The sequence below is a fragment of the Mesoplodon mirus genome, assembly GCF_964341445.2.
Source record: "Mesoplodon mirus genome assembly, chromosome: 2".
Taxonomy (NCBI): Eukaryota; Metazoa; Chordata; class Mammalia; order Artiodactyla; family Ziphiidae; genus Mesoplodon; species Mesoplodon mirus.
Genome location: NC_138977.1, coordinates 46,322,867 through 46,339,306, shown reverse-complemented (window position 1 = coordinate 46,339,306; position 16,440 = coordinate 46,322,867). Strand labels below are relative to the sequence as shown.

Genomic DNA, 16,440 nt, shown 5'->3' with positions numbered 1-16,440 from the left:
GGAACCAAGTAGAATGAGCCTGAGAACTGTCCCTCTGAGGACTGCAACCCTTGTCAGCCGACTCTTGCCCCCTTTGATTGAGCGTCAATACATAGGAGTATTAACCCCCATGCTCCTGAGGGGCTTCCAGGGCTCTGGAGAAAGCTCTGAGGCAGAAGAGCACAGTGTGGGACCTGCTTGAAGTGGGGCTTGTCAGGCTGCCTGTAACTGCAGCTGAGCTGAAATCAGAGGTGGCCCAAGGGTGTGACTCAGGCCTGAGTCCGTCAGGAGGGCAAAGAGCATCTTTCAAATGAAACTCCATAGACCACTGAACATCTGATGACATAACATACAATTTCCAGTGCAATTTCATAGAAAGTTTTTTATTAGTGAAATATTTCATTGCATTAAGGGTAGAAATAAACATGTCAAGAATCACATGAAAGGAACCAGCGGTATAAACTATTCTGGTCAGCATTCTCTTTAATAGCTACAAGCAATTAATCCTAGTGATAATGCCCAGAGGGCCAAGGATGGTGGTCATCTTTTACAGAACTCTTATCTTGAGCAACTGAAATAAAAAATTAGCCTCTCTTAAGTAAAAACCCCGATAAAGGTTAGTTGTGTAGTACTTGGTCTGCCTGACCATTAGTGAGCTTTCTAGAATAAAGTCTAGTGGGAAAAGCCTGGAGCTGAAAGTGGCAAAGACCATTTACTGTCCTGTGTTCAACTCCTGATTTTCCCTGAGAGAAGTGAGGTAACCTCTCTCTGTTTGGTTTCTCCCTAAATTGAGTATCATAGTACAGGACACCGTATTCTTTGATTGTGACAATCACAAAGCTTTCGGGGACCTTTCTAGGATAATGGCTCCACAAAAATAAGCATGAGGAACTGTTTGTTATTTCAACCTAAAACCAAATAGGTACATTCATTCTTCTTAACCAATCTATAATCTTGACTGCAGTGTATGGGTTTGCCACAGATTTTTCAGAAAGAAAATATCAAATGTGATTTTTAAGCCAAGTAACTATTAAGAATCATATGAAAATATTATGCTTTTGGCCTCCCTGACTGTGTGGGATTCAATCAAAAGGTGTACATCACTAACTGTAATATTATCTCTCATAGTGTTTAAAAATTTCCTCCTCACAGGTGATTATATTCTGGTAAGAGAATGAATCAGTGGGTACGCACTGACTTATCAGTTTTATTAGTGTGAATAAATGGGTGCATAACAGAATAAGATGTGCCAATTATCTAGTTAAATATTGATAAATTTTTTAAAATCTAGATATTTGGCATTATTGAAGACAAAATATCTTCAATTTAGCTTTTCACATTTCGGTGATTTGGGGTATCTGTAGGTTCTATCTTAATTTATAGAGAAATTGAGAGTTTAATGAACTGCCCCTTCAAAAAGGGAAACATTACAAACTGCTTTAGTATAGAGAGTAGGAAAATTGGGGCAAGGAAACGAAATGATTTATTACCTCCATACAGGGATCAGAAGTTGTATTTGTGAAATCTGTGGCTTTTTTTCCTTCATTTGCTTACACTGAAACCCAGTTTTAAACAAAAAAATCCTGCAGAATGATTCAGTTGTTAAGAAATTATCTGTGCATTTTGCCATATTAACTGTACAGGTTTCTCAATCAAAAATGAATAGTGAACGTTGAGAATCAAAGAAACTGCCCTTAAGTATGCTTGAATTCTGTGACAGCTGATGGTTCCCAATCCTGACTTAGGTTACAATTGAAAGCCAAGAGGTCTTCTGCAGAGAGGTGGCTCTGCTTCTGGTCCCAAGGGACCTTTGTTAAAGGCACTTCCTGCGCAATATTTTAAAAGACCATCACTCTGTCAGCAAAATGATTGTCACAGGAAGTGTAGGGCACATTTTTCTCTATTCAGTGAGTGATAGTGAGCCACAAAACATCAGAAGGAACTGAATCTGAGAAAAGAACAACTTATAAAAACAATTTCAAAGTTACCAAGAAGACTGCCCTAGAAGAAATGTCTCTTTAGTGTAGTCAGACTTCCTGAAATTTAAGTGTAACTTAGGCTGTGGATAGATGCATTTCCTATATTTATAAATCATTTTACAAATAATCACTCAATAGTATTGTAATTGTATTGGAACAGTCACATTTGGCAAGGGTGATTGGGGAAAAAAATCAGTTACTGATTACATTCTCCCAGAAACATCTTTCCACATCAAGATCATTTTGACTAAAAAAATAACAAACTACCCACAAATGTCATAACTAGTATTCTATTCCATATGAAATATCTGTACTTGTCCTCACCAACATCATTTATGCATTCTCTCAATTCACAAAAGTACAAGTCAAAAATCCTCAGGCGCTTGTCACTATCAACTCATGGGTACCACCTCCACAAACCCCTTCCCTGCTTGATTCCTACCCTGTATGAAAGCTGTCTGAATTATTTTCCTGGAGGAATTATGAACTGAAGATTAGCAAGAAATGCAATATGCACCTTTTCAAAAGAGGAAATTAGATGCATTTGAATGATATTGAATGAGGCTTACCATTTTACGATGCATCCCCAAATCTTATTTACTTCTGTTTTGTGGATGAAATGAATGGAGGAATACAACATCAAATAGTATTTATGTATTTTGAGCACAAAGTTTGGTGAATGAAGAGTAGTGAATAAGGTTAGACCAAGTAGCATTAACAAGTGATGCACAGACATTATAACCACGACAGTGGTCACAAAATTCTGGAGCTACCAGTACCCAACAACAACAAAATTACTATTACCAGAGTTTATTAAATACTTGCTAGACACATGAAAAACAAAACAATTTGTCAGGGACCACAGGATCCTAACAGCCAACCAAGCAGCCTGTTCTTGAACCTCTGCCAGAAGGTGCTCATCACACGCAGGCATGGGGTCTCCTTCCTCCTCTCGCAACAGTTGACAAGCCTGTGAGGATGCAGACAGTTGCCCCACTGTCGTGGTCCAGGTCATGACAGCTCGCACGCTTCCTTCCCCAGGCGCAGCCCATGGTTAGGTTAGGTTCGTATGAGGGGTGCTCTTTCGTCTGCAGTTCCCTGAGACCAGGTGAGAGAGGACAGTGAGGTTAGGAGATCACGTGACCAACTTCTCCCCGGATGTGAAAAAAGTGGAGAGAGGGGTGCAAGGAGGGGAAACTGATGGGAAGACTGTCATCCCAATCACCTTCTCTTCTCTTGGCCTGCTTCCTCTTGCTGTTTCTTTAACATTCAGCCCTAATCCTCTCCAGGAGGCCAGCTCTGACACCCCAACCCTGACACTGGACCAGAGCCCTTCTCCTTCTGTTGACCTGGACCATAATCCTCATCACACCCTATTGAATTTCTCTCCTTCAGTTGGAGGCCCATCAGAGAACAATGTCTCAGAGGTGATGGGTGCTCAGTAATGCTTGCTTGTTGAATATGTGAAGACGGCTAATTGTAGGAACAGTCATAATATTTGCGTGGGTTTTCATCTGTGCCTATGAAAATCTCAGTGACAGTACAATCCATCTTACAGTGACTGTAAGGTCAATCCATAGATAGAAATGGAAAAATCGTTGCCTCACACCTAACTCACGCTAATGTGATGGGCATGGGTTGAAAGGCATACTGGAAGCACGCAGAAGACGGGGAAATCTGAGCTTATATGATTTAGATGGTTTCAGCCTATTTCATTTCCTACGTCACATTTGCCTCAGACACATAATAGAGGCAGTGAAGACAGGAAAAAAAAAAAGCCTTTGTTGCAAACAGAGAGGCAGGTGAGAATTTAAGAAGGGCTCATTGAAGGTGTTAAGACCCCTGGGTTGGCCTGCTGGTCACTTAGGGAAGCCAACCTAACCACTTATCCCACCCATTTGGGGCTGTTCCCACCCCTCCAGGAGAGGAACTACTCCCCTGTGCCCATCATTTATTATGCAATGACGACTCAGTGGCAGGTATCTTCTGATAAACCAGGGATTCTTTCCAAGCAGATCTCTGGCTGACTTGCTCTATAAATTATGGTGCTATTTCATCATATCACTAATATTTATTGAGCTCTTGCTAAATGCTTACACTGGACCAAGTGCTTTATGTTTAAAATATCATCAAATCCTCACAAAAAAACTCCTAAGTGAGGCTCAATTATCATCCCATTTTACAGATAGAGAAACCAAGGCACAGTTTCTGGGGTCACACAGCTACTAAGTGGCCAAACTGGGATTTGAACCTGGGCAGTCTGACACCAAAGCCCGGGTGCTTAACTGTTTTATATTCCTCCTCTTTTTTTCAGGTTATTTGCAAAGACAATGCTTTCTCCCAGGGGTTCCATTCCCACCAAGAGAGCCTGAAATACTGGAAAATACCATTCTATCACCCCTCCACCTTTGACACACTTCCCTTGCCTCTCATTTGGCCCAGCAGTAATATAACCATGAAATCACTGTGCCCAGCATAAAACCTCAGAATCCACCCTAATAAGCCCGCTGACAGCCCTTCAGTGAAGCACAGCTGAAGTCCTCAGGGAACGCTATTCAGTAAGGGAGACATTCCTCCAGCCGCTGCTCACCTCATCCGTGGATCCCTGTCCTCTGCACGCAAGCCAGATGAAGATCAGACCAAAGAACACACCCAGCGCCATGATAATGTAGGGGATGTTGGTGAGGATCAGAGTAGTGTTAATCACAGACTTCAGTCGACTTGCAGTCTCTTTATCAATGAGAACACTCTGGGGGGAGGGGCAAGAAAATAGTATTCCCTTGATTACTGAATATCCAGGGTGTAAAGTTTTTTGCTCTATCTTTCTTCCAAACCATTAAACACAATTTGGGTATGTCCTCCTGTTAGCAAACCAGAGATACTGAAAATCCTTTTATAAGTTAGAATAACCAGAGGGGGACACTTATTCATTGATGTCTCTTTTCTCCTGAAGACATGTTTTACTCAAAATTGGTGGGAAAAAGGAGGGGGAAAGTATGCAGAAATACTGAGAAAATATCAGCTTTTCTTTTGTATCAGACAACTCCATGGCACCCTTCAAAATCCAACTCAGCATACTTCCTTCCAGAAGTCTCCTTTGGCCTGGTTCAAGGCCCCTTTTCTGCGCTTCCATCTCACATTCTAAAATCTTCCATCACTGTCTCCACATTCTGCATTATAACTGTCTGTTTACTTGTCTGTCTCCTCCTGACTGTGAGGTTCCTGAAGGCAAGACTTTTATTTCAGTCAACTAAACACTGGGTATAGCGCCTGAAACACAGCAGGTGCTCAATTAATGTCACTTGATTAGATGAATGAATGAATAAATGAATGAGAGTCAATGCAATATTCCAACAATGGCATGTGGAAAGCATCATTTCTCTCTTGGTTGGATCTATACTGATCGGGACCAGAGGTTTAGACAGAAAGTGTTCAGGGAAGTCTTGAGGCTAACCAGAATTCCAGATAACTAAGGGTTAAAGTATTATCACCTTAAACTGTGAGGTATCTGAAGAGCTTAATTCTGTAAAAATTATTAGCAACAACTGGGACTTTGGGCTTAATTTAGGCTCAATTTGCAGATGAAGGCCCATCATGGTCAGAGTCTCCACCTCTGGAAGAAAAGGGGTGGGAGAGCAGTCTCCAAAGTCACTTCCAGGTCTAATGTTTTCCTTTTCTAGAGAAGAGAAAAGTCAAGTTCTTTCTGGGAGGGAGTAAAAGCACGAGGTTTCACTCCATCATTCCCTGGACTCAATCTAGTCTTTAACAAAAAGTCAAAGCAGAAGTTAAGGTGGAGGGGACTTCAAATATGGTGCAACAATGAATGTAAGCTGGCAGAACAGGGCCCTTCCACACTTTCAAAAAGCCCCCCTTTGGGGCTTCCCTGGTGGTGCAGTGGTTGAGAATCTGCCTGCCAATGCAGGGGACACGGGTTCGAGCTCTGGTCTGGGAAGATCCCACATGCCGCGGAGCAACTAAGCCCGTGAGCCACAACTACTGAGCCTGCGCGTCTGGAGCCTGCGCGTCTGGAGCCTGTGCTCTGCAACGGGAGAGGCCGGGAGAGGCCGTGACAGTGAGAGGCTCGCACACCGCGATGAAGAGTGGCCCCCGCTCGCCGCAACTGGAGAAAGCCCTCGCACAGAAACGGAGACCCAACACAGCAAAAAATAAATAAATAAATTTATTTTTTTAAAAAAGCCCTCCTTCCATGGCTCTCCCCACAAACAATAGCCATAATGACCCAGAAGCAACTGCAAATAGGTCCCATAAATGGTAAATATTGCCTGAATTCTTCCTATGAAACAATAAAAGCCTTGTCTTAGAACTGTAATCACAAACCCTTCAAAAGTTTATCAGTGTGGCTACCAATACAATGCTAAGTTGAAAAAGGATATAAAACTGTTATCTACCGTATGGTCTCAACTATGTAATATCAAAACCAGAAAAATACTAAGGCCACATAAGCAGATGTCAGCTGCACTTTTCTCTGAGGGATGGGCTTGCTTATCAAGCAGTTCACTTTTTAAACACTATTTTTAATCTCCCGAGTTCTATAAAGAGCACGTTACTTTTACAAAATGCGAAACGTCAAATTATTTTTTACATAGTTGTTTTGGAAAAAACATTTTACAACATATTGCTGAGGAAAATGAAGCAAGTTAAAAACAATTTATCAGGGGCTTCCCTGGTGGTTCAGTGGTTAAGAATCCACCTGCCAGTGCAGGGGACACAGGTTTGAGCCCTGGTACGGGAAGATCCCACATGCCGCGGAGCAACTAAGCCCGTGTGCCACAACTACTGAGCCTCCGCTCTGGAGCCCGTGAGCCACAACTACTGAAGCCCGCGCACCTAGAGCCCGTGCTCCACAACAAAGAGAGCCCACTGCAATGAGAGGCCCGCGCACAGCAAAAAAAAAAAAAAAAAAAAAAATCACCTTTGCCCGTTTCTCACATCTTAAATTACACATAGCTACAATCGCAGAAGTAGGAAGTTCCCCAAGCTTCCACAGGTAAAACGTACCTGTGGCTCCCTCCCAGGACTTACCTCATTGATATACATCACTGGGAAAACCAGGGTTCTAATATTTCCCGTTTCACTACAAACACAAAAAAAGAGACTATTTTATAGACATCCTCATTATGATGGCACACTGGCCTGGCGAGACAAGTTTATATGAAAATGCCAGCCCAGTTATTTCAATAAATTACCTGGAATTTATGCAGACCTCTTATTATATCTGCAAACACATAATAATCAGCAGTTAGATCACAAACAGTCTAGCAATTCAAAGTGTTGCATATTTATGTAAAGTGTGTTTAACCAAAACATAAGATGCCAAAAGTAAATTCATCAAAATGATTACTGTACTCCCAAGAGTTATTGGAGGGGAGGTTCCAGCAGAACAATGCTGTCATTCTTCAGAATGTTTTATAATCGGGCTACTCAGTATTGTCTTTACAAGAGCCTGGAGCAATCACTTACTGAGCATTTACTATGCACCAGCTCTGTACCAGGTGTCTTGGGAACATTATCTCACTTAATTCTCATGGTAGTCCTATGCAGTAGGCATTACTGTCCCAGGTTTAAGACAAGGAGATGGTGGCTCGGAGTAATTTGCCCAGGACCACCACGAAGAAGTGGTGGAGCTAGGATTGGAATTCCACTTTGATTCTAAGGCTCTAGATTGTAACTACTAAATTATACTCCCTCAGAAATACACACACAAAATGCATCCTTACAAATCACATTTGCTTCCTAGAAAGATCCCAAACACATTTGCTTAAACCTGGCAAATTTTATGGGGGGAGCCAAGCAAGTTTGAATGATAGATAGGCAGACAGAAAGATTAGATAAATACAGATATATTATAGATATGTATTACAGTTTTGCATTCTGTTTTTTCATTCAACATTGAATAAAATCATTTTCTCAATTTCCACTGAAAAGTCTGAGCAGGAGATTATACTCGAGAATCCTAACTAAGTAGATGGAGTGGGGGTACACTGGACTCCACAGAGTATTTAACCATCCACAGGAGGGTTTGTGGCGGGCCTGGGTGGGAGCAGTGGAAACAAAGGGAGGGAGGGAGGCAGCCAGAGTCCTGGTGAGGGAAATGCTTAGCAGAGTGGGTAAGAGCAGACTCTGTGCCTCAGTTTCCTCATCTGTAAAACGGGGTAATACAGGGTTATTGTGAGGAACAAATGCGTTAATGTATGTAAACTACTTAGAATAATGGCTGATCCATGGAAAGCATTCTATAAGTGTTTGGTTAAGTAAAATAAGTAACTTCCAAGACCAAGGCTGCCCAAGACAATGCTGATCGTGCCTCATCCCTGAAGGGCAGGGTGAACAGACTTAGAAGTGGGCTGTACCCCTTTCGACATCAACCCCACCAGAAAGTCAATGTAGCAAAACCACCCTCTGCCTCTGCAGAAACAAGCAAAACTTACATAAAGTCATCTAATTTTTTGACATAAACGTTGATTTGGAACCTCTTGGCTGCTCTTAGGATAATTCCAGTCAACTGTGAATGAGAGAAGTAGAAAGAAAACGTTAGGATTTATTAAATCCACACACACCGTTTTTGTCGATAGAGCACCGTTTCTGTGTGGTTCTGATAAACAGGGCGGCCACTGCCACATTTGCTAGGCAGAGTGGGACGAGGGAAAACTGTTCCCCAGGACAGCATGAGAACTGTGGATTGTGTTAGCTGCCTGGTAGACCAATGTTTCTGACACTTTACTATGCATGCGAGTCCTTGGGCACCTTATTAAAATGCAGATTCTGATTTGGTGGGTCTGGGGTGGGGCCTGAGATCGGGCAGGATGCAGTCACTTTGAACAGCAAAGCCCTAGAGGACCCGGGCAGGAAGGAGATCCAGCAGATACCCTGTCGGCTCTGGGTTTCCAGGTGGAGGGCCAGAGTGCTACAAGGAGGACGTGGTCACAGCCAGGGAATGGTGCCCACGTGTGGCCAGGCCCACCCAACAGAGCCTGGAGGACAGACGCAGCACTGTCCACCCATGGCCACGCCACCTTTTGCACCAAGCGGGTGGGGTTGTGCCTCACCCTGGTGACAAAAGGTTTGGCTACTGAAAAGGAACTGACTGATATCTAAGAGAGAAAAGGGAGAAAACCACACCTGACCTTATTCACAAAACGATAAGAGCACCGATTTCTCAAATATAAATGCAAGGAGTGTAGATAAGAGTGAAATGCCCGTAAGTTGCTGTGCTCAAAGAATGTGCTGGCTCTTCCATGCATGTGTTCATGACTGTTCCATGCATGTGTTCAAAATCCCAAGAATGAAGATAGCTCACCTTTAATTCAGTCCCTACAGTGAAAGGTTCTCACATTGTGAAATGATACTCACATCCTTTCAACATGGTTTTTAGGTTTTCTCCTCTATGAATACGGGATTGGAATATGTATATATTTGATGCTTTTTAAATTAATGATGTCATATCATAACTCTCAAAAGCACCTGTATAAAGAGTTTTGCCAAAAGTGACTGAAGCTAATATATATACATTTAAATTTCAACCAAAACGTTCCTGGCAGCAAGTAAGCAGAGGAATGTCTTCACCCTGCTGATCTGTGGCCCAGTGAGAGGAATGTGTGTATGTTCAGGTCCAGTCTTTTGGCAACAGAAGACTGACCAGGTTACCTCGGTCCGATTCCAGTTGTTTCCAATGATGGGACTTTCACTGCTGCTTTTTTGTTAAAGTGGGTTTGCCGATATTTCTGCGTATTAGCTCAATACAACTCAGCGTTCCAATTACAGGGCTATGAGACTCTGCATCACATCACACTGAGCTGATCTCCCTCCACTTGAATATGTGAATGGAAGGAAGACAATACACTTCTCAAGAGTACCCAGGGCTAAGCTGGTGAACACCGTATAGACAGAATAAAATGTATGTTTTTTAACCAAGAAGACGTGTGTACTCACAGGATTAATGTCCACAAATGTCTCATGATATTCCTTATTTGGGTGCATGCCTTCTATGGCAGAAACAAACTTCTCATCTGCTTGGTAGAAGTGTGGGAAAGACATAATAATAGGTGCACCTGCATTTTGAGGAAAACAGAAATGAATGGTGAGGTTCTTAAAAGTCTAAGATGAATATAAAGTTCCTGACCACAAATCCAGTTCCTCAGTAGGGGGAAAGCTATACACAGAAAAGTTGGGTTTGGGAGAGGGGCAGGCTAAAAGTATATTCTACATCTCTTAGCTTGGGATTTATACTTCATCTTCTGACATCTCATTTACCCCTACATTATTTTATATCATAATATGATAATGAAGTCCTGGCTAAATCATTTATTCTTCAACAAACATTTGCTGAACCTATAATAGACAAATGCTTTACACACATTATTTAAATTAACGCTCCCAGCAGTCCTATGAAGTTAGAACTATTTCCTTCCTTTTGTATTTGAGGAAAGGGAGGTTCAGAGAAGTTATAAAATTTCCCCAAGACATCCAGCTTTCAGGCGATGGAGGCAGAACTCTGATCGAATAAGGGACGGCTCATTTTAAAGCACTTGTTTCAACTGTAATTCTCTACCAGTAAATGGACTTTTTCCCCCCTTATTTTTCTGCTTTCCTGTTTATGTTTTACCCAAAATAGGCATCTTGCGGCATCTTAGTTCCCCGACCAGGTATTGAACCCCAGCCCTCAGCAGTGAACGCACGGAGCCCTAACCACTGGACCGCCAGGGAATTCCCAATGCAGAATTTTTTTAAGACTTTGCCTGGTCCTGCCATCTGCAGCCTCTGACTAGATCAAGGTCTGCCCACAGGAAGACACTGTTTTTTTTTTTTCCAAAAAAATTTTTTTCCTATTCATTTTAAGGAACAAATAGAGAAGCAAGTTATTAAAGGAAACCTATTCTATTGATAGCTTTTGCTCTTGAAAAGAGGAGGGGGACTCAACAACTGCTGCCAGGAAAATACATTTTGGGAGAAATTAGCTTAACGGCAAGTAGTTTAAGTCTGCTCACATATACTCCAGCCCATGGCTCAGACACCTCACTTGTCACACACACAGTTCTGCTCTCTGTTGCTACACAGTTTCACGAAGACACGATTTCCTTCTTTGTGACCTACACTGACCTTTATTTATTTATTTTTTTGGCTGCACCACGTGGCTTGTGGGATCTTAGCTCCCTGACCAGGGATTGAACCCAGGCCCTCAGCAGTGAGTGGGCAGAGTCCTAACCACTGGGCCGCCAGGGAATTTCCTACACTGACCTTTAAAATGTATTTTTAAAGATCTGTTAAGGACTTAATAAGGGTCAGACACTGTCCTGAGTGTTTTACATACATTATCTCTAACCTTCACACAACCCTCCAAGGAAGTTATAATCACCCCCATTTTACAGATGAGAAAACTGCGGTCTTGAACCCTCCTTCAGCAATGTGGCCAATTTGCTAACAAACAGAATTCAACCCCAGATCCCCCTGACTCCAGAACGCTCACTCATCCCACTAGCCAGAATGTTCCCCTGGGGAATGCAAAACACTTGAGGATAGTCCTGAAGGGTAATATTTCAGTCCACATCTGGGAACACAGAACAGGCAAGAGGAAAAGGATTATAGCAAGAGGTATGACTGTTGCAAAGTAGAATGCTTCTGTTGGTTCTGACATCAACTTCTTGAGGAAGCAGACTGTTAACAAAACAACAAGAAAAATGTGTCTACATGTGTGCCTTGAACCACAGAAACATGGGTTGATCGGGCAGGTGCCATTTCAGGACCATCTCCCAGTGAGCCAGCAGGAGACGTCTGATCTCTAGGTCAGGGGTGTGTATTCTCCAGAACAGTGGTTCCCAATCTCTCAGGTACCACCTTCATGAGAATCACATGAAGCTCATTAAAACTACAGATTCTGGGGTGCTAGCAGGTGGGCCCTGGGACAGATGTTTTTAATGATTCTCCAGACAGTTCTGAGGTCAGGCTTGGGAGCCATGACCGCATCAGACAAGGAAAGGGAGGGTTATCCCAAAAGGAGATTTTCAAACCAAATGGACAAGGGGGCAAAAGTTAGCACATTATTCAGGAAAAAATTACAACTTTAATCAAGAGAAAGGAGTTACAAAGTTTCTCAAGAGAAACTTTAAACAAGAATTGTAGCCTAAGAAAGATCACAGTACAAATATGAGAAGACCCTAAGTTCTAGCAGGAATTTGCTCAGAAGTAAGGATTTTATAAAAATCCTGTTCCTTCTCTGAGCCCTGGTTTCCACAATTATGAAAAGAGGGTACTGGCTGTCCATCTAGCAAGGCTACTGTGAATATTATGCAGCATATGATTGCAAAAACTAGTCCTCGTGATGAAAAAAATGCTTCTGTCAGCTGCACCCCTGATCATTCTCCCTCATTCACGGAAAGGAGCAGATTAGCTCAGACATTAAGAAACACTGGCCCTGGACCGGTTTCAAGAAAAAGAAAAACAAACTCTTAAACTACTGCCCAGGAAATACATAACATAGCAATCTAGGAATAAAAATCATTACAGGAAAGCCAATGCTTTTTTTTTTTTAAAAAAAACTATGCTATAGCCATGTTACAAAACGTTTTTTTTTAATTGCAGTTGATTTACAATGCTGTGTTCGTTTCTGGTATACAGCAAAGTGATTCAGTTATACACACACATATATATATATATATTCTTTTTTAGATTCTCTTCCTTTATAGGTTATTACAAGATATTGAATATAGTTCCCTGTGCTATTCAGTAGGACCTTGTTCTATTTTATTTTATATATAGTAATTTGTATCTGCTAATCCCAAACTCCTAATTTATACCCTCTGCTTTCCCCCTTGGTAACCATAAGTCTGTTTTCTATGTCTGTGAGTCTGTTTCTGACAAAATGTTATTCTTGAAAGGTCAAAATCGCTCTTTCTATTGGGCTGACAACATTCTTTGTTGAAGAACACCAATCCTGCATCCAGACCCTCCTGCCCATGTCCCCTCTCTGAGTTCTTACCATTCTTGCAGATGCTGACATTCAAAACTCCTGAGCCCAGGCAGTTTCCTTTAGGTATACAGAAGCCAGCGTTGTCTGAGGTATTGGCTAATATTTCTGCAGGCACCTTAAACCTCAAGGCAGGCAGTCCCTGTACGCTCTCAAAGTCACTGAAAGTTATATATACTGACCTGTTAGGAAGTAAGAATTAAAAGTCAATGTGAGCTCCCATCAGCATGATCTGCCCGTACCAGTGAGTTAGCCAACCGTTCTTGGGTATAACGTGGCTAAAAGCTTACAGGATAAGTGGAAAATGAAGAGGCAAAAGAAAGCTTGAAAGGAGCTCAACCCATTGAATATGTAATAAAGTAGGAGACAGATTATTATGAAAGATGTTTAAGAGCAGCAGCTAGGGCTTCCCTGGTGGCGCAGTGGTTGAGAGTCCGCCTGCTGATGCAGGGGACACGGGTTCGTGCCCCAGTCCAGGAAGATCCCACATGCCACGGAGCGGCTGGGCCCGTGAGCCATGGCCACTGAGCCTGTGCGTCTGGAGCCTGTGCTCCGCAACGGGAGAGGCCACAACAGTGAGAGGCCCGCGTACCGCAAAAAAAAAAAAAAAAAAAAAGGCAGCAGCTATGCTAACATCTTAACAAGGCTTAGAAAAAAACATAATGTGTGGTAGAAAATCAAGAAAATGAGTTAGAATGGATATTTGTGCTGGAAGAAATGAGTCGCCTAGACTAGCATGGACACGTGCCAGTATGCATGAAGCAGAAGCAAAGCAAAGGAAGCCAGGGTGAGGCAGAGGCAAAGCAAAAGCAGAAGAGTTGGCAGAGGGTGTGGCCCGGTAGATTCTGAAGGCCTGGAAAAGTGCCCCATTAGACAGATACTTGATTAGAATACATACTTTGATACCCATTTCCCCCAAATAAAAATAGTTTCCATATTTTGCCTAGGTCACTTATTTCAATGGTGTTCAACGTCATTCTGACTTCAGTGGTTACAGAGTTTCAAACAGTGGTCCCTTATGATACTAACCACCCTTCTATTTGCACAGCACCTGAGTGACAGCCAAGGCACTTTTCACATACATTGTGGTAACTGATCCTTCAGCCCTGCATCTGAAGGCATCCAAAGGCTGAGGGGAACTGCTTTTGGGGCCTCACTTTTTCATCTCTGAAGCACAGGGGGCACACATCTCTCCCTGGGTTGTGACTTACAGGAGTTGCCTTCCACTGCGCATCCCACCCCATAGCATTTTTTCATGAAAATCTTAAGCAAACAGAAAAACAGAGAAAATACTATAGTAAGTACCTTTTATAACAAATACCACTTAGATCAATAAAATGTATATTTACGGACACAACTGAAGCTCTCTGCATAACACTCCTGATTCTGGTCCTCTGCATCCCCAGAGGTAACCGCTATCCTGAATTTGGGGTTTATCATTCCCATGCAGGTCTTTATACTTTCACCTACGTGCATATTCATAAACAACTTATGGCACTGTTTGTTATTTCTAAATGTTATATAAACAGTATACCATATTCTCTTTTACAATTTGCTTCTTCCTTCAACATTATATTTTTAAGATTTATTGCATTAATGTACATGGCTCTGGTTGTTATATTTTACTTTTTTTTTTTTTTTTTTTTGCGGTATGCGGGCCTCTCACTGTTGTGGCCTCCCCCGTTGCGGAGCACAGGCTCCGGATGCGCAGGCCCAGCGGCCATGGCTCACGGGCCCAGCCGCTCCGCGGCATATGGGATCCTCCCAGACCGGGGCATGAACCCGTATCCCCTGCATCGGCAGGCGGACTCTCAACCACTGCGCCACCAGGGAGGCCCTATATTTTACTTTTAATATGATATTCTATCAAACAAATACCCCATTATTTATTTATTTATTTTTAAACTTTTTGTTTGTTTGGTTTGATTTTTGGCTGCGATGGGTCTTCGTTGCTGCGCGCAGGCTTCTAGTTGTGGCGAGCAGGGGCTGCTCTTCATTGACGTGCACGGGCTTCTCATTGTGGTGGCTTCTCTTGTTGCGGAGCACGGGCTCTAGTGTGCGGGCTTCAGTAGTTGCAGTGCGTGGGCTCAGTAGCTGTGGCTCGTGGCTACAGAGCCCAGGCTCAGTAGTTGTGGTGCACAGGCTTAGTTCTGCCGTGGCATGTGGGATCTTCCCGGACCAGGGTTCAAACCCATGTCCCCTGCCCTGGCAGGCAGAATCCTAACCACTGTGCCACCAGGGAAGCCCCATTATTTATTTATATTTTCCCTTTCACAGGCACTTAGATTGCTTTGGATGGAAGGAATTTTCACATATTGAGATATGGGGAAGTTATTCTGGCTTACACATGATTTAACTTAAACTTTATGCTAATGAGAACAGCCTCTCTTATAGCCTGTCAAACACGCATTGTACATCTGCTTTAACCATTAAAGAAAAGAATGCGTTTAAAAATCAAAATGGAGTAATTGTGGGTCACACATTCAGGATGGAGCTGCGCTGCCATTGTGGATGTGGTTTCAGACACATTCCTGCATCACTGAGAACTTGAATTTTCTGAACTGCATCAAACTCAAGGACACCACTAGCCATTCTCAAAACAGTATCTGCTAGCAGTGGCCAGCTGCAACCAAGGTCTCCCCTGGTAACTATGCAACCATTTCAGATCCTAACCAATCCTTGCTTAACAAGCACTCTTACTTCTTGCCAGCTCCAGTTATAATTCTTGATAAACAACTCACGTAACTAACTGCAACCTTGAGGTTTTCGCCTTTGTACGTCTCCCCCATTTTGTAGTCTGATAAAACACAATTCAAGTGCTCCTTGAATCAGTGTCTCCTAGGCTACAGTCCTCAGTTTGGCTCAGATAAAACTCTTTTCCACTCCTATTATAGACTGTTTATTATTTCCGTTGACACTTCCAATTTTTCCTGACTACAATCCATGTTGCAGTGAACTTTTCTGTATAAATCTCCTTCATGTATGTACATTAGTTCTTCAGGTCAGGGAACCTTCACAGGAGAGAAGTGCGGAATCATGGGGTTTGCACGTCTTTGGCTTTACCAAGCGTTGCCAAGTGGCTCTTCAGAAGTAGTGGCACCAAACAAGAATGAGTTTCCTCTGTGCCATATCTTTAATAAGCCTCCTACTACCCTCCGAAATTTCTTTGTCTCACCCATTGCACCCAAACATATTTTCTCTTCCTTTAGTCCTTTCACAAACATTGACTGAAGAGAGCAGCTGGATGGAAGGGGACTGAGATATCCCGCGTGAAAGCTGGAAAGGGTCTGCACCGTGACACAGAGAGCAGGGATGGAGTGAAAGCAGAGCTCTTTCTGAGGACGGATCCCACTTAGTGACTGATTCAGTGCAAGAGAGGAGGGAGATTTATAGTGATTCTGGCAGGGCTGACTGAGGTGCTCAGTTGTGTGAGATATGAAAGCCAGAAGAACAGCTGACCTTGAGAATATTGACTCCATAGCATCAAGGCAACTAGATTAC

General features: G+C 42.7%; 1 protein-coding gene across 1 annotated transcript in view; it reads right to left on the bottom strand.

Moving 5' to 3' along the window:
- Positions 1-346: 346 nt before the first annotated feature.
- Positions 347-16,440, bottom strand: part of SCARB2 (scavenger receptor class B member 2) — a 67,108-nt gene continuing 51,014 nt past the window's right edge. Inside the window, exons 7-12 of the mRNA XM_082611421.1 lie at positions 12,952-13,121; positions 9,909-10,027; positions 8,408-8,481; positions 7,002-7,053; positions 4,549-4,707; positions 347-3,056 (exon numbers count right to left, since the gene is read on the bottom strand). Of these exons, the coding sequence (XP_082467547.1) occupies positions 3,018-3,056; positions 4,549-4,707; positions 7,002-7,053; positions 8,408-8,481; positions 9,909-10,027; positions 12,952-13,121 (613 nt within the window). The 3' untranslated portion in view covers positions 347-3,017. The remainder of the gene's footprint in view (positions 3,057-4,548; positions 4,708-7,001; positions 7,054-8,407; positions 8,482-9,908; positions 10,028-12,951; positions 13,122-16,440) is intronic.